The sequence below is a fragment of the Saccopteryx leptura genome, chromosome 1 (genome assembly GCF_036850995.1).
Source record: "Saccopteryx leptura isolate mSacLep1 chromosome 1, mSacLep1_pri_phased_curated, whole genome shotgun sequence".
NCBI classification, from domain to species: domain Eukaryota; kingdom Metazoa; phylum Chordata; class Mammalia; order Chiroptera; family Emballonuridae; genus Saccopteryx; species Saccopteryx leptura.
This window is the reverse complement of record NC_089503.1, coordinates 341487873-341505770: the sequence shown is the minus strand read 5'-3', so window position 1 is coordinate 341505770 and position 17898 is coordinate 341487873. Positions and strand designations below refer to the sequence as shown.

General features: G+C 38.6%; 1 protein-coding gene across 2 annotated transcripts in view; it reads right to left on the bottom strand.

The window, feature by feature from the left end:
- SNAP91 (synaptosome associated protein 91) overlaps positions 1 to 17898 on the bottom strand; it is a 169979-nt gene that overhangs the window by 48777 nt on the left and 103304 nt on the right. For both annotated transcript variants that reach the window (XM_066358936.1, XM_066358938.1), the window contains exons 15-22: positions 17579 to 17746; positions 10142 to 10249; positions 9243 to 9506; positions 8940 to 9017; positions 8707 to 8778; positions 8216 to 8299; positions 7013 to 7096; positions 361 to 495 (exon numbers count right to left, since the gene is read on the bottom strand). In XM_066358936.1, the coding sequence (XP_066215033.1) occupies positions 361 to 495; positions 7013 to 7096; positions 8216 to 8299; positions 8707 to 8778; positions 8940 to 9017; positions 9243 to 9506; positions 10142 to 10249; positions 17579 to 17746 (993 nt within the window). The remainder of the gene's footprint in view (positions 1 to 360; positions 496 to 7012; positions 7097 to 8215; positions 8300 to 8706; positions 8779 to 8939; positions 9018 to 9242; positions 9507 to 10141; positions 10250 to 17578; positions 17747 to 17898) is intronic.

Genomic DNA, 17898 nt, shown 5'->3' with positions numbered 1-17898 from the left:
AGGGGGCGTGTCCACACATTCAGATACTGTACAAAGATTTAGTAGGAAGCACTTGATTTCCCTTAACCATCTCTAAACCAGGTGCATGGAAGCTCATGCAAACAGATGGTGTGCGTGTTGTTAGATTTCTGCTAGAAATTAAAAACAGAAACACAGAAAGGGATTAAAGGTTATTCTTAAAACTACCGAAATGTACTGAAAATATTTACTTAAATTACTGAGTGAGAGATTTACTGAACAGTTTTAAAACCAGGTCATCACTCAATATTGTGTATACATTTCTTGATATCATACTAACCTTAGATGGCTTATTTCATAATTAGAACAAATGAAAAGGATGTTTGAAAACCATTGCCTCACCTGATGGATCAAAGGAGCTGCTGCTTGAAGTTGAAGGTGTTGTTCCAAAAGCTGCCTCAAAATTGGGCTGTAGCAGGTTATTCTGAGCTGGAGTCACTGGTGATGGAGAAGGGGCCATGAAAGAACCTCCAAATCCTAGAAAAAAGTGGTTCCAGAAAAATATAAGCCAAAACAACTAAACATGGGTAAAGGCCATAAAAACAGAGGCAGAAAAAGCTACAGAAGACCGAAAAGGATTGAATGAATGTAGATGAGAGAAGTCAATGACACTTGGGAAGTTAGTTTTTTTAAAAGTTTTTCAAGTACCTTGATATCTGTCATGTATTAACGAGAGATTTAAGTTTATTAGAAATGAGATAGCACACAAGAATTCATACTTTTGTTAAGAGAACCTATGGCAACCAAATCTATTATTATAGTGTAGTACATAGAGCTAAGAAGGTCTCGCTAGGGTTAAAATTCAGGTAATTATTTTTTATCATGTTTAAATCTTGTTTCTTCAAATCACGTATCAGGTAGTTAGAAAATGCTGAGTTGTATACATTGAATCAATATAATAATAAAATGCAAATCGGAAAAATATGTGTGCACTCTGCCACCAAATCCTTCTTAGTATCTTTCACATATGTTCTAGTCCCATTGTTGCTACTGCCAAGTTTAGGATCTCCTAACACTGCTGTCAGGATTCATAAAGTCACCCAGGGGGCTTCTAGTTTGAACTTCCTCTAATCTGGTCTCTGTAGTGCAGCCAGAGTGATTTTTCTGAGTGGAAAATGTTGACATAGTTACTTGCCTAAAACCCTTCACTGGATTCCCATAACTTTCAGACTTATAGAGTGCAGATTCCTTTGTACAAGCAATCAAGCTCTTCTGTCTCTGGCTCCTGTCCCAGAAAACTAGGTTGCTGCTTATTGCACCATCACAGTGAGTCAGATGCCTGCTCGGGGAGGGCTTCCTTGCCCTATATTGCTATTGGCGACAACTGCCCCCACCCGCCCACACCAAGTACTACTGAGATATGTGCTCTGCCTCTGTGTGCTCAGCACCTGGGACATTTCTCCACCCAAGCCCCATCACCATTCTTTAATCTCACCCTCAAACCTCCACCCACCCCAGAGATGGTCTTTGGTGTCAGCAACTGTGTCTTCTTTTCTAGTCTTTTCCACTAATAGACAATGCCTAAAATGCTGAAATAATGTTTATTGAATGAAAGAAACTTCTGAATATAAAAGGTGAGGAGAAATCAGACTATCATGACATAAGCAAGCATCACATTAAATATTTTATCTTTTGACTGCCGGGAGCAAATCATTTCCATCAATGGACAGAAGCAGAAGTAGAGCTCATCTATATTGCTTCTGTACAAAAATTCACAACCTGTGAAGGAAGTGATTTCTTAATAGGTACAAAATGATGTACCGTTATCAAAGAATTTATTACTACTAGAAGTCTTTATATACTCAGTTTGGGTATATATATTCCTTTCTAATCTAACTATATTTTCTCTTCCTCAGAAATGGCTTACAAAAGACATCAGGACTGCTTCAAAAAATCCTTAACCTTATACTACATAAAATCAATTTAAAAGTTTGAAAATGGCTTCCATTAATACCCTCTGCTCATTATTTTCTAAAGAAGGCCATAATGTTCAAGTCGTGTTCCTCTTGAAAACTGCTATTGATTTGTGCTTAAATTCTTGTATATGTATTAAAAAAATTGTAATTTGGAAAACTGTTACCTTTTAGAAGATAGTCTTTAAAGTTCATGGTGGCCACTTTAAGTGATTTTTATCATTTGAGTAATATAAGCATCATGTAACTTTCTTAAATTTTTTTTTTTGTATTTTTCTGAAGTTGGAAACGGGGAGGCAGTCAGACAGACTCCCACATGCGCCTGACCGGGATCCACCCAGCATGCCCACCAGGGGGCAATGCTCTGCCCATCTGGGGCGTTGCTCTGTTGCGACCAGAGCCATTCTAGCGCTTGAGGCAGAGGCCATGGAGCCATCCTTAGCGCCCGGGCCAACTTTGCTCCAATGGAGCCTTGGCTGCGGGAGGGGAAGAGAGAGACAGAGAGGAAGGAGAGGGGGAGGGGTGGAGAAGCAGATGGGCGCTTCTCCTGTGTGCCCTGGCCGGGAATTGAACCGGGGACTCCTGGATGCCAGGCCGACGCTCTACCACTGAGATAACCAGCCAGGGCTTCATGTAACTTTCTTAACTGAAGAAAAGACATTCCTTGTATCTTTAAGAACCAGTATGAAGTAAAGATAGGCTAACAGTAATAACTTTTGTGGATGTGACTATTTTGTTTTAGGGAGATTGGTGGTCCTGTTATACAGACTTAAAAAAATTTTTTTCAATTAAATTTTATAATTTATTGTGTCAATATACTGACATTTTTTGAAACATCCCATATCTCAAGGTGAGACTATAGCTGTGGTTAATTTAGGCAATTGCTCTACGGGGTGGTTCTCCTTGTTACAGGTGAATGTGGAGACAACTGTACTTGATTCTCTGTTTCTTAAAACTGGGCCAAGAAAAGACAATCTATTCTACAGTGACATTATATTCGTGTTGGGAAGGGACTTAGGATCATCTGATTCAATCCTATCTTCCCATGAATGGAAGAAAGGATATGAAGAGAAGTTAACACACTACCCAAGTTTCACTACTCGAATGAGAAAACGTGTGCATTTACACAGGCCTCATCTGCTTAATGCTACTGAATTTCATAAGCTAAGTAGCTCACATCCCTATGTAAATAAACAACACTATGCAATGAAAAAAAAAATAGTGCCTTCTCTAAGACATGAGGTTCACACCAAGTACTGGGCACTACTCTAAGCATTTAATTAGGTTGAACCACATGAACACATGAATTGCCAATATTTGGCCATTTTGGTCCGACAAAAACAATATTAAATCATTCACCCTAAAACATACATTAGCTCATTTAATCCTAACACCAACACCAGTAAATTCCACAGATGAGGGAACTGAGGTCAGAGGGGTTAAATAATTTGTCCAAGATCAAATCATGGCAAATGCAGGGCCAGGATTCCACACAAGAATCTTCCAGATCCTGGTTCTTTACCATAACACTACATAGCCTCTTCCCACAGCCAGGAGTAACGCCAGGCTTACACATTTCCTATAGGTTTATAAATCTGACAAAGATCTGCAAAGATGGCTTTCCTCCACTATGCCCAGGTCTTATGAAGTAGGTGTCCTCATAAGCCTAATTAAAAAGCTATAACGTGATGTAAAAATAACCAACTGATTATCTGAAATAAAAATTCTATCGCTATACTTTTAATGAAGAACTAACCAAGAAAATTATAGACATTAATAGAGAATTTTTGAGGAACTCCTCCTGTTAAGTGAAAAGTCTTAGAGCCCAGGAATAGTGGTAAATAATAAAAAAACCAAAACTACTCATCTTTCTTTCTACATGGTTCTAAATGATATTAAGAAAGGTATTCTCTGGAACTGAAAGGTAGAACCAGCAGGCTTCTGGATGTTCTGCAGGCATATCTGAACTATCCTACACTATAGCTGAATTGCCAGCTATCTTCAGGTGCTCAACCAACTACAGTCTCACTGCCTTTTATCACAGATGCTTACTCTTACAAATGTACATTTCTAAAATGGAACAGCCTAGGGGTTGTGGGGCTGGGGCCTCACTTCCCCTCCCCCTTCCCCTGGTCCCCTATCCCTGGGGCTGTTTGTTTAAAAAAGAATAATAAAAGGATTTAAAATGGGACAGCCTACACACTTAACAAAATTTTATTAATACAGATATCAAAATCGATAAAACAGTTGGTAGTGGTGGCTTGGTTGGTTGGAGAGTCATCCTGATGCATTAAAGTTGCAGGTTCAATCCTGGTCAGGGGTCATACAAAAGTCAGCCAATGAATGCACAGATCAACAAAATTGATGCTTCTCCCTCCATCTCTCTCTAAAAAGTCAATTAATAAAACTTTTTAAAATTTATTTTATTTGTTTATTTTCCCACTGATTTGGTGTGTGTGTGAGAGAGAGAGAGAGAGAGAGAGAGAGAGAGAAGCATCAACTCCTTGTTCCACTTAGTTATTCTATTTAACTGTGTACTCATTGATTGCTTCTTGTATGTGCCCTTACTGGGATTGAACCCGCATCCTTGGGTGCTGAGATGATGCTTTATGCACTGAGCCACCTGGCCAGGGCCTTAAATATATTTTAAACAAATAAAAAATAAAACCATTGGTAGATAAACACCTTCCCATACATATTCTTCTCACACTCACATTTGCTTCATTATGTTAAAGATGATGTCATTCCAATTACTCTCAGTGGTACAATCAGTTAACACATTCTGTTTATGAAAATCAATCTGAGATAGTCAATATTTCTAGAACTTTTTGTCTGACACTTTCAGACTGTTTCCCAGACCAAAAGAAGATAAAAGTATTGGTTCTCTGTAGATCTTCCCATTCAGTGAAACTGTTATTTGTTAATTCAACACTGAACATTCTTATATTTTAAATCCATTCAGGCACTTCCATGGCTCTGAAAAATACTAATTTGTGTCATTTGTTTAACAGAGAATGTAAAACTACAAAGGACTTCATAAGGCTGCTCCATATTCTTCTATTAGCAAAGACTTATGGTTCAGTAAGCTCACAAGTGAGTCTGTTATGGAAGATTATGTTTTCCTGCTTGACATCAACCTCAGAAGTTAGGCATATCCTTCAACACACCTAATTTATCTCCCTTAATAATCCATTTTTACATCCAACACCCAGGAATCTGTCTCTTTTCAAACATTTCTATTTTCAGCTGGTATATATTGAGAGAAGTTCGAGAGCTTTACTCTTCACTGTGTGAAATAATATTTCTCTTTTATATGTTATGAACTTAATTCTCGGGTTTTCAGACAAACTCCCTCTGAAATATGGGTAATATCTGCATCTACCAGTAATCTCAATGACTTTGGGAGAATACCCTGAGAGAAAGAGACTTCTTGGAATTCTGCAAAAAGCCAGAACATTTGATCTTACATACCATTTCAATCTTAATTATAGCTTCAAAGCAAAAGATTTTCATTGGTAATCTCATTTTCAAATTGACAAGATCATTCCCCCCAAAGAGCCATTTAAAACTACGCCACTTCTGCAGCCTGTTAAAATCTTATTGCTATACTTAAAACTCTGAATTAAGTGTACTGGTTCAGTGAGAGCTTGAACGTTTCTGTGACCAATTTGAAGCTGCTATGAAGAATATCTAGACCAGGAGAAAAGCCAGATAAGCTAGTATTTTTTTTTCTGCCAAGCAACCATTTGTGATTTGTGTTAAATGCATTGCCTCTTAATAATATCTGAAACTTCCAAAGTACCCAATGGAATCATGAATCTTCATCATTCAGAAAAATGCCAGAAGGCAGTCACTGGTATGAAGTGGATTTGGCAAGTAGGAATGTCATGTATGCAGGAAAGACAAAAGAAGGCCATTGCTCCTGGTAAAGATTATTAACTGATCTGAATTATTGATGGATGGAAAGGTCAAGAGTGGGGCTGTGATAATCCCCGCCAGCCTCTTGAGGAAATGTTTGACCTTATGTCAAATGTCCTACAACTCTGAAAGTTAATGAGGCCATTACTCATTGCTAGTCCAAGAATGAATGTTCCTTAGCCTGGTATACCTGGTGTCAGAATTGTTTATTACACTAAAAAATAAACAGTCACTAAATCAGGGGCAACACGGCTAGCAGAGAATTTAAGCTGAGAGACCCTGGACATGGTGGCTTCTCTGTGCTTATAGGACCCACATTCTCTCCAGCTCCTTGCCAACCTGCGACTAAAACACATCCCTTTTGGTGACTGGGAGAGACAGTGGAAGTTGCACCTGAGGGTCTGAGGCCTCTGTGATGCTGCTGCTGTGCTTGCTGGCAGGTACCCCTCTTAGTAAAGTTGGAGTGAGGAAAACCAGCAAGGTCCTGTGAATTTGATTGAAAACCTGAACCTGAAACTCACTACTGCAGTCTTGCAACTGGCAAGTGCTTTGTCTATGAAAACCACAATTTCTAGGTCTGGCTCTCATTAAGCACATTCTGCCCTGCCACCAAGGAAGATTGACAGTTGGCTATTACTGTTTTTGAGTCCTTGAAATGTTTCCTTTTATTCTACCTAGCCCATCTCAGCAACAAATAATAATCCTAGGCATCTTGTGCCAACCTATTCCACAACACAGTCCTGATGAACTGGGGTTACCCCAGGGGTTTTCAGATAGAAAAATGATCAACATGTAAAAAATTGACAGTGGCTTCAACCCAATGGTAGAAATCATAGTGTGATTTACATATTATCGAATCAATTGTCAAACATAAAAATATTCCCTCTTTAGTAAACAAAAAGAAATGTGTTAACTATAAGTAAGGCAGATTAGAAGCATCCATGGGGCCATGGGGTGGCTTGCATACAAATGTGATTTTAAGATTAATTTCATAAAATCCTGCGAAATGATCAACCTTCTATTATATAATATCTTGTTTTTCAATTTCATGTCTCAAAAGGGAAAGAAAACATGCACCTTAAACTTTATACACTATCTGTTACTCATAAAAATATATAAACACTTAACTTCCACAAAATACCATTTTATTTTAATTTAATTACCAGCTAGTAGGTCTGCCGATGCTGATGAACTAGAAGCAGCCTGAGGTGCAGGTTGGGGTTCAGAAGCACTAGTTCCAAATGCATCTACCCATTATCCATTATGCAGCAAAAAAGTAAAAGAGTGTAAATGGTAAGCACAACAAATAATTTAAGTGTTTTGTAGATAAATGCACAGATATGGAGCTTTGTATGGTGAGTTAGTCACCGATAAATATGTGAAATGATGGAGTGAATCAAATTATGCTTGATCAGTTTATTCTCTCTCAAAAAAAATAGTTCTACAATATTTAAGAATTAACACCTTTGTAAGTATAAGTAAGAATAAAATGTATGGACTAAATTCTGTTATCTTTCAAAATAGGAGCAAAGTGTTAAGAATTTTGCCCAAATATAAAATAAAATTTTCCCGTTTAGAACTCTATTAAACTTAAAAGAGTTTTTAAAAACAAGCTTAATTCAAGCAGTAGCAGCAGCCCTCTTGTACCCATATATCAAGTTTCTGTATACATTTGCCACAATGTTTAAGCTTCTGAATGTCAGAGATTGTGACATCCTTGTACCCCTCAGATGCCCCACTCATCATGGCACACAGAGTACTCAGTGTGGGGTCAGCTTGCTAAGAATGGTATTTTAGCCATGAAGAAACCACTTCAAACCTATTTTCCTTGTAAATTTCCTGCTTACAGAAGAGGAAAATAACGTTCATATCAGTGAAATGTCTTCCAATTCTCCAGGAGGATTTTAAAGCATTGAACTCAATATAAGTAAACCCCACAGAATAATGTATGGCATCTAGAGCTTATGCTTTCAGCTTTGACTGGCTTTTCAACTCCAAATTTAGTTCATTTTTATATTGCCTTTAAGATCTCAGAAATATTGATTCAGCCAACAGATCAGGATCACCAGGGAAGAACAACAGAAGGAAATTCCAATGAGCCGACTGTATATGAGGATGAACAAAAAGTTAAAAACACAATGATCTGGAGTTCTCAGGCCATGCACGGAAAATTATGGTGAACTGATGAGGATGGAGATGATGATGGTGAAGAAATGGTAAAAGATCTTAAAAAGGTAAGTTTACATTTAAAAGATGAAAATGACTTCACATGGTCAAAAAATAATAATAAAATAGAAGATCAACAAACTATTCTGAAGAAAAAAAAAACAAGATTCTGTAAGTGTGGAAGGAGGAGAGATACGCACCCCCAAAAAGGTCTATCACCCCTGAAGAATCCACCTTTGCTGGAGAGGCAGTGGTTGCAGGAGACGGTGATGCAAATGTGTCCACTGCAGGAAAAAGTGTCCGTCACCCAAAGGAAAAGGAAACCGTCAGCTTGGACAAGTGGCTTCTTGCAGTTTCATGTTTAACAGCAGGTAATAAGATTTTAGATAGTCTTAACAGTTACAGAAAAGCAAATGGATTTTGAAATACACACTTTCCAGAAGAAAATAAAATTTCACTTCTTGAGGTCCAAGGTTTTAGGGTGAAAAATAGTTTTGCCTTCTCATCGCGTTAGATTTGAAATATGATACTAACCATCATCAGTTGGTGATGGGCCAAAGAATGAGATTTGAAAAAGTGATTTTTGAGTTGAAAAGAACTCAAGACAAACCTGTACATTTTTATATCGATCTCTTCACACATAACCCCCACAAGACATCTCTGAAGGCTTGACATTGGCAAAAGGACTCACCGGATAAGAGGTCAGCAGTGAGAGAACTCTCAGGCACAGGAGAGGCCCCTTGTGGTGGAGAGGAGAAAGCATCTTCCAAAAGTGAAACAAACCAAAACCAAGCAGAAGTAAGTAGAAAGCTGAAATCAAAGTCAAACATCTAACAAATGCATTATCACAGGTGAGTTACAAAGAGCTTAATCACAAAAACATCTAGGAAAACTAACATAAGAAAAGGGTGGCTTTGGTTTTACCTGTACCAAACAGGTCTATGCTAGGAGCAGCATCTGGCTTAGGCGCTACAGCAACTTCAGGAGCAGACTCAAATAAATCTAAGACCAAGAACACACATGCCTTTACTCAGCTTGGCAAACCAGCCTGAAACAAGATCACTTTCCACTTCTGCATTAGTACTCGGGAGAATTCCGAAATAACAGCAAATGGTTTCTGGAGAACCATTTAGTTACACAGTATTCATGCAGTAAGAGTTGTGGGTTCAGCATATTGCATTCAATCCACCGGAGGCAAAGAGTTCAACAACAACAACAAAAAATTACCACCAAAGATATCTAGAGCAGGAGGAGCAGTGGTGGCGGCGGTGGTGGAGGTGGTGGCTGTGGTGGCGGCAGCGGCGGCAGCGGTAGTAGTGGCAGCAGTGGCAGCTGCAACGGCAGGAGCAGGAGAAGGAGCAGTGGCGGGAACCGGAGGGGCTGTGCTAGCTGTAGGGGTAACTACAGGAACACTGGTCTCAGGTGGCTTCATTGCAAAGAGGTCCAGCTCGGGTGCAGCCTCTGCACTACCTTCAGACGGGGCAAAGGGGTCTTTTGGAGAGGAAATTGAAGACACATACAGCATCAGTAAGGACAGAGACAGAGACTGGCATCACAACTATGGGTCTGAGACACCTGACACGGATAGTTAGACACTGGGCATTAGGCTGCTTGGACTGAACTACTATCCTATTAGCAGGGGTCAGTGATTAGGATGTTTTTCTAAAGAAAAAAAAAAAAGAACACTTAGCAGGTCTCACAAGTTAAGAAACTGAAACACTTCGAAAGTACTGTAAGATTAGCCTACAGTCTAGCATCAGAAGCTGTTACTCTTCACATGCTTACTGACTCTGGCCAATCTGGTAGCTTGGAAAATTCATTAAAACATGCCTTATCTAGTTGAACTCCGTGTTACAAGAGTTACAACAGAGCGTTGAGAATAAAAAACATTAAGAGAGCATACTTGCACTCACAAAAATTGTCAATTTTGAGAAATTGTCAATTTTGATCAGTATGCACTTCCTTATCTTAATGTTTTAAGTGCCAGCATTATTTATTCAGTTACAATGAATAATACTTTATACTCAGAAGAAATTAAAATTAGAAAAACATATGGCCCCATCTAACTACGGGAGTTTCAAATGAGGACAGAAAAACAACAGACGGGCTCGTGACTTGAAACCCACCATTTCCTGAACATGCATCAAGTGCTGCGGCTACAGGGGTTGGGGCAGCGGGCGCGGCAGCCCCTTCGGATGCTGCAGGGGCCTCCCCAGGAGAAGCTGCAAAGGCATCTTGGGTGCGGTTTTTAAAATAGTAGAAATTAAAGGAATAAAAAAAGAGAAGAAAATATAGTAAAAGAACCAAGTTAAATTGCGAAGAAGGCTCCCTTATACAACATGAATTTTTTAAAACGCATTTTTATGGCCCATGCACTGTTGGCAGTCACTAAACAACAACTCTTAGCGCCCCTTCATGTGAGTTACATGCAAGTGATACCGTGTTGATGCCGTCAGGCCCATTAGGACCCAGAAGGTAATAAGATTCTCATTGTATAAGGGCTCTGAGAAGCATGTTTCATGTATCCTTCGAAATGAACAGATGTAAAAATTAAAACAAAAAATTTTATTATGTATTTTAAGACATTAAAACTTTGATGTCCAGGTGACATTTATTTGCTAGATTATTATAATGTCTTTGACTAGTGGTTTCTAGTGAATATAGATGTCTTCTTTGATGCCAAGAAAATGAAATATATGATAATAATGTAAATAAACAGCTCTAATTTAAAGGTTTTATAGTCTAGTACAGGAGAGAGTATACTATTAATAAAAAAGGTTTACAAAGTGTTCATCAAAGTTAGGTCTTCATAATCCTTGAGAAGCATTTTCAGATACAACCAACTAAAATTAGGGCACGACCCCATAATGCCTTTATTTTGACTTAAATTTATTGATGTTTTCAAATATTTTATTGCTCTAGTTACTTGAAAAATAATCTTTCCTCAACAGATTAAAATACAGTTTCATGTTTTAAGAATATAAGTGTTATTACTATTTAGAGTTGAAAATCTATTAGCATACAGGCAGCCTCAGTTTATAAATGCCCAATTTATAAACTGTTGAAGAGTGCAAATAGTTCCCAATATGTTTTTTGCCAACAATGTAAATTATAGTAAAAAAAAAAAAATCCTAGAATTTTTGAAGAGATTTTATGGTTCACCAGTACAAAAAGAATGAAGCCATCATAAGTATGACTTGCTTAGGAGAAGAAACTCCTGGAAAGTGGGCACCCAGAACCTGCCACTTACCTACATGCTAGACTTTTCATCTTAAAATACTGCCTTCCATAATATCTACCAGCATTCCCTAGAATAGTGTTCTCTGGCCACTAAAAGGAATGTCAATTATGCTTGCGAAATGTTACACAGTGTAGCCCTTTCTCAGTGATTTAGGCAGTATATTAGGCTGCAGGAAATTCTACAGTCAAGGCACTCATTTCTCAGTTTAATCCAGAATGTTCCAAGATGATCTGATTACAAAACACACTTTAGTAATGTCTGAGGCCAAACATTAAGTACAATAATGAACATTAACTTAGAGACTCACTTGGCTTACAAGATCCTTTACAAAAACACAAATACCCTGAGAAGGGACAATGAGACAATTGGTTACTCATAACTTACAGATTTATTGGATCTGAATGCTTCTCTTAGCTATACTAAGGGAATATATATTGTGAGTAGAGGTCAATGAGGGGAGAGGCCAAATAATAATAATGGAGTATGAACAATACATCAGGAGACAGGGTTCTGGAGGACTTAGAGATACATGAAAACCCTAAGAGATGGGGCAGAAAAACACACAAAAAAAGTCTAAAAGGAGGTTGGGAGGGCTTAAAATATTTTGCCATGAGTCAGGTCTATTTCCTTCCCTTTTATTCTTATAAAACCTGAACTGAGATTAATAATATGGGAATAGTAGAAACCATAATAGCGCACACTAATTAGTATTTATGTGCCAGTCATTGTGTAAATATTTTATGTGCATTACTAAATTTAATTCCTACACATCTTGTACTGGACGTTCTACCGTCTCCACTGTGTGGATAAGAGACTGGAAGATAGGAGAGTTGGAAGGATTGGACCAAGGTCACAGAGCCAGCACATGATGGATGCAGAATTTGGCCATGAATTGTCTGACTGAGTTTGGTGTGTTTAATCACTATGCAACACTGCTATGAACTATGCCACATCCTACTATACAATTTCCTCCTAAAGTACGGAATAAACAGTAATTTAACAGTGTTAGGAGTCAAATAAATATTTATGGTATGGCCTGCTGGCCTCTTCAGTTATCACTTATGTGAAAGTAGGTAAAACCCATATTTATAGCTCTACCCAAAAGAGAGGTGGGTTTTTGTTTGTTTTCCTGTCAGCAAGACATTTCCTTTTAATGCTTCTTCTCTTGGCTAAAACTAAATGTTATAAACAACTCATTTACTCTCATCAAAACTGCTCTTCAAGACAGGATCCCAGCTACTCTTGCTTCTAGCTGTTAAGTCTTCCCAGCCCAGCAGAGGGAGCCCTAAATGAGGAAGACTTCCCGGCCACTGTCTGAATGTAACCACAAATGAACCCTAAACCAGAACTGTCCAGCCGAGTCCAGTCTGCCCCTAGAACTGTGAGAGGTAATAAAAATTTGACACTTAAAAATATTCTTGTAATACCTAGCTTTCTTTCATTATCAATGGCAGCATTATTCTTCCAGTATTGAAAACTAAAGCTATTTCCAGTACAATTCTGCTCCCTTGTTACCCATTTGCAGTTCATGTCTACATTCAGCCAGTTTCAATCAGTGCTCTTTTCTGGAAATGCACATCCCTGCTGCCTTACAATTATGGCTTTAGTCCAGGCCTCAGCCAGCAAACTCCTCTCTCTGAGATGGCTGGAGACTAGCCCTTTTTCTTCTTCTAGTGATTCAGGAAGAATTTTCTCTCAAACTTTTTTATCATGTGACTACTTTCTCACTATGTCTAACAGCTGTCATTTTCCCCATCCTGAACTACTCTCCTTATCTTCTCCAGAGACAAAAGCCACCCTTAAATCACATACTCAGCACAAAGGTTTCAGTCGTTCTCAACAGTCCAGAGTCACCATTGCACTTCAGTTCCTTCTACTAAGGACAGTTTGTTAACCAACATGTACAAATGAAGTCAGCATTGTGGGGTAAGTGCGTAGGTCTTCCAGCACTTGGTTTTGTGCTCACAGACTACCATCTGCACAAAGCCTTGTTCATAAATTGACACAGTTGATTGAAAAGGTACTGTGGTGCTTGTGCAAAGAAAGTAGCATAGCAGCATCAATTTAGCATTCCAGTGCTGAGAAAAGCCCTGTGTTGTGTCAAACCAGTTGATGTTGGTAGTGAGGTTTTCATAAATATAAGGTCTACCGGAAAGTTCTGTCCGTTTCTATCACAAGTTTTGAAATGTAAGCACATGTTTATTTGGCGCATGTGTGTCTCTCTATTTTTATCACTTAATGTATACCTACTGACGTAGCAAATTAACTAAAACAAAGTTGATTCACGTTAGTCTTATGTGTGAAGCGATAGTGTACCCATGGCTACTGATAAAGTTCATTTATGCCACTGTATTTTTATGAATTTCAACAAGAAAGAAATGCTACAGAAGCATGTATAAATTTATTGAAAGTGTTTGGTGAAGGTACAGTTTCTGATAGGACATGCAGATGATGGTTCGAAAAATTCAAAACAGGTGATTTCGACCTTTCTGATAAGCCACGTTCTGGGCAACCATCTTTGATCAATGATGATGTTAAGACCATGTTGGAGCAAGATCCTTTTCTGACAACATCAGAGATCGCAGAAAGGCTTAATTCAGCTCAGCAAACCATTTCGGACCATATTTGGAAGATAGGATTGAAGTGGAAATATATTATTTAATAAAGTTTATTGACAGTATGAAAAATTTGTATTTTGTTTTATTCCAAAAATGGACAGAACTTTCCGGTAGACCTTATATAAACAGAATGCTTTTAAGTATGTTGTTTTTTAGTTTTATTAATAAATTTTACTAAACACAACTTTGCCTTATATTCCTGTTTTGCTTGACCACAGAAAGCAGATTTTATTTCCTAAGTTTATTTTAAAAAATAAAACTGAATAAAAATGTTCCTGAGAAAGTTTCTTTTTTAATTCTTTAATGTTTTTATTTTATCGATTTTAGAGAGAGGAAGGGAGACAGTGAGAGAAAGACAGGAACATCAATTTGTTCCTGTATGTGCCCTGACCAAGGACTAATTCAGCAACCTCTATGCTTTGGGATGATACTCTGACCAACTGAGCTATCTGGCCATGGTGAGAAAGTTTTTAAATAACTTACACTGAGGTCCTGGCCATTGTTTAACTGGTAGAGTGTGGGCCTGGTGTGTGGATGTCCTGGGTTCGATTCCTGGTCAGGGCACACAGGTAGAAGCACCCATCTGCTTCTCCACCCCTCCCCCTCTTGCTTCTCTTTCTCTATCTCTTCCCCTCCCACAGCCATGGTTAGATTGGAGAGAGTTGGCCCTGAGCACTGAGGATGGCCCTGTGGCCTCTACCTCAGGTTTTAAAAATATTTCTGTTGCTTAGTTGAGCAACGTTCCAGATGGGCAGAGCATCGGCCTCTAAGGGGATTGTGGGGTGGATCCCGGTCGGGGCGCATGAGGGAACCTGTCATTACCTCCCCTTCTCTTACTTAATAAAAATAAAAAAACTTACACTGAAATTATTAAAATGCTATGTGGGTATTATCTGAATATTTATTTATTTATTTATTTTAGAATAAGTTTTATCGAGATATAATTTAAAAATATTTCCTATTTTTCAAATTTATAATAAAAATACATAGAAAATTTTAATATTTCTATATTTCATGCCTATGAAATTAAACAATTAGCCATTTTTTTCAGATACTAAAATTACTTAAGCTTATTTCTTTTTTTTTTTTTCTTGTTTAATTCAACATTTTTATTTTATTTATTTTTTGTATTTTTCTGAAGTTGGAAATGGGAGGCAGTCAGACAGACTCCCACATGCGCCTGACTGGGATCCACCCGGCATGCCCACCAGGTGGCGATGCTCTGCCCATCTAGGGCATTGCTCTGTTGCAACCAGAGCCATTGTAGCGCCTGAGGCAGAGGCCACAGAGCCATCCTCAGAGCCTGGGCCAACTTTTGCTCCAATGGAGCCTTGGCTGCGGGAGGGAAAGAGAGACAGAGAGGAAGGAGAGGGGGAGGGGTGGAGAAGCAGATGGGCACTTCTCCTGTGTGCCCTGGCCAGGAATCGAACCCGGGACTCCTGCACGCCAGGCTGACGCTCTACCACTGAGCCAACCGGGCTTAATTTAAGCTTATTTTTAATGAAATCTACTACTTAATACCACTATTCATGCTACATGAAATTTCAAAACAACATGTTTAAAAGTTGTGTAGACAAAATAACTGGTGTCTTTCCCATTCAAGAGTTCTACCTCTTGCCCATTTTAGAGATACAAAATTTTTTTTATATGGCCACACATTATGGTCAAAGAGAGTTTTGTTTAAGTTTTTATTTGGAATCCCATGTCTATGTGACTTTTATAAATAAATAAAGAACATGAAAGAAATTAGGAAATATCACTGAAAACTGCAATACAGCAACACACGTAGCCTTCTGAAATATACAGCATAGAGATCTTATAGTTGTCAGAGGCCACTTTTATTGACCTATAGAGATCAATAAAATAACTGTGAGGAGGTCTGCCGATGTATACATTTTTACTCAACCTCTAGCCAGATGACTAGAAAGGATATAGGTGAAGTCACAGGGAGAGACCTACTCTTTGGCATTAAGTTGTATGATTTTCTGCAGTACTAGTCCTTAGTTAATTAACTAATTTCTTTATTACTAGTCTTTTAAATTTGTATTTTAGGGTAGAAATAATGGCATTATGAAAATATTTTCAAACAAACATATTTCTCTGCTTGACAAATGCAGTTAAAGCAGAAGAAGTGACCAACACAAACAGCATAATGGCTCAAAGATTATTTCAGAGAAATATCTTTAGTGTTATTATTCCAGAGGGCCATGAGAGAAGCAAGATGGAGTTGATTTCTTAGAGGTAATTAGCTCCTTACAGACTGAAAAACAAAAATCTAAGTAGCTAAAGGCATAGATACGTCTCAGCACAAATTTGTTATCCATCCTCTCCACATTTTTCTTGAAGTTTTTCTGTTAACATAAGGCTATGGGAAACCACCCATACCCTACATCAATAATGGGGACAGGGAAAGGAGGGTGTGAAGAAGTTAATTTTATACATTTAAGCTAAAGCAAATTTTTGGCCTCAAAATTTATAGAGGCATAGCTGGAAAGTTTTCTCTAGTAGATGATGCTTTATAATAAATTATTTAAGAGTCTGCAAACCCCTTCCCACTCCTTTTTAAAAAAAAACAGGTTTCCCTTGTAGAAATGAGAGTGTGAATTCCTTTCCAAAAATAGTGACGATGATGCTGTGTCTAGCTGAGTGTTCCCTGTCTTAGACAATGCTGGCAAGCCTCAGAGACGGGTGCGGTACGCAGCACCGTGGAATGTGACAGTGTGCAAGTGTAAGTGTCCAGGACAGTGTACTAACTCACCAGAGCCTGCCAGATCTCTCCTGCCCTCCCCAGTATATGCTTCCTCCAATCTCTTTACCATATTTGCAAGAAGCCCTGGGAAAGATGTTATATTGTAATGAAGAAACACTAAACTATGATGAATATAACACTACTCGATGTGTGTATATGATATGAGCACTTTTCCACGTTTGGACATTACCACCACTCAGATGGGAATATGTAAATAAACTGGCTTCAAATGGTTCACCAGGTCCAAGCATACCATCCTGGCAGAGTCTAGGAGATGTGACTCATGCCCACAACTGTAAATCAACTCTGTCAGAATTTACATTTATATGGAAGGCATATTTTCAATCATTTAAAAGTCTCACCTAAACCTGTGTTCAATCTACTTCAAGTTCTGATTACAATGATCTCTCAAAGTCCCAAAGCCAAAGATGATCCAAGTTTTTGCTTAGATAGAATAAACATAAAGTTGCAAAAATGAGCATATCCCTAAACTCTCTTCAGAGACCTCTGAACTCTCTGAGATGATTTCGCCCCTAAATCTTAAGGAGTAACTTAGGCCAGGATTTCACCTCCCATATTTCCCAAACATTTTTTTTTCCCTCTCTGCTAGTTTGAATCTGGCCTGAAAGCCAAACCTAAATAATGATAGAGGTCGGGTACCATTCCTACAGGGACTGCAGGACGGGGACACGTACGGGACAGGAGTTCCAGTGGCCACTAAAGTACTAGCTTCCAAGAAATGGGAAATCAGCCTCTCCTCTAAAACCACTAAAACTAAGTGAAGATAAAGTAGACAAATTTATCTAAGATAAATACACATGAATAAACATTGAGATGGTAGTTGAACACTCAGACATGCTGTTAGATAATGTGCAGGCTTTTAAATACCGCCCCTCTACGGTAACTTCAGCACCCCTGGAAGGAAAAGGAAAGCACAGTGGTGTGACTGACTGACCTCCGAAGAGATCCACTTCCGCAGTGACGGCAGGGACAGTTGTGGTAGTGGAGGCAGAAGCTGAAGCAGGTGCAAGTTCAGCAGTTGTAGTAGGAGGGCTAGGTTCTGGCGCAAATGGATCTGAAACCTCTGCTTCCGGGGGAGCGGAGGAAAGCGCAGCCAGAGACTCTGCGTCGCACCAGAAAGGGAGAACCAACAGGAGAGAAGAAAAGGAAAGGAAAAGACAAAACATATACCAGGCTCCAAAGGATGCAAATGAGGACAGTTATTAAGGTATGGAAGTCTCTTAAAACAGAAGTTTAAAATAAAGCTTTACTCAC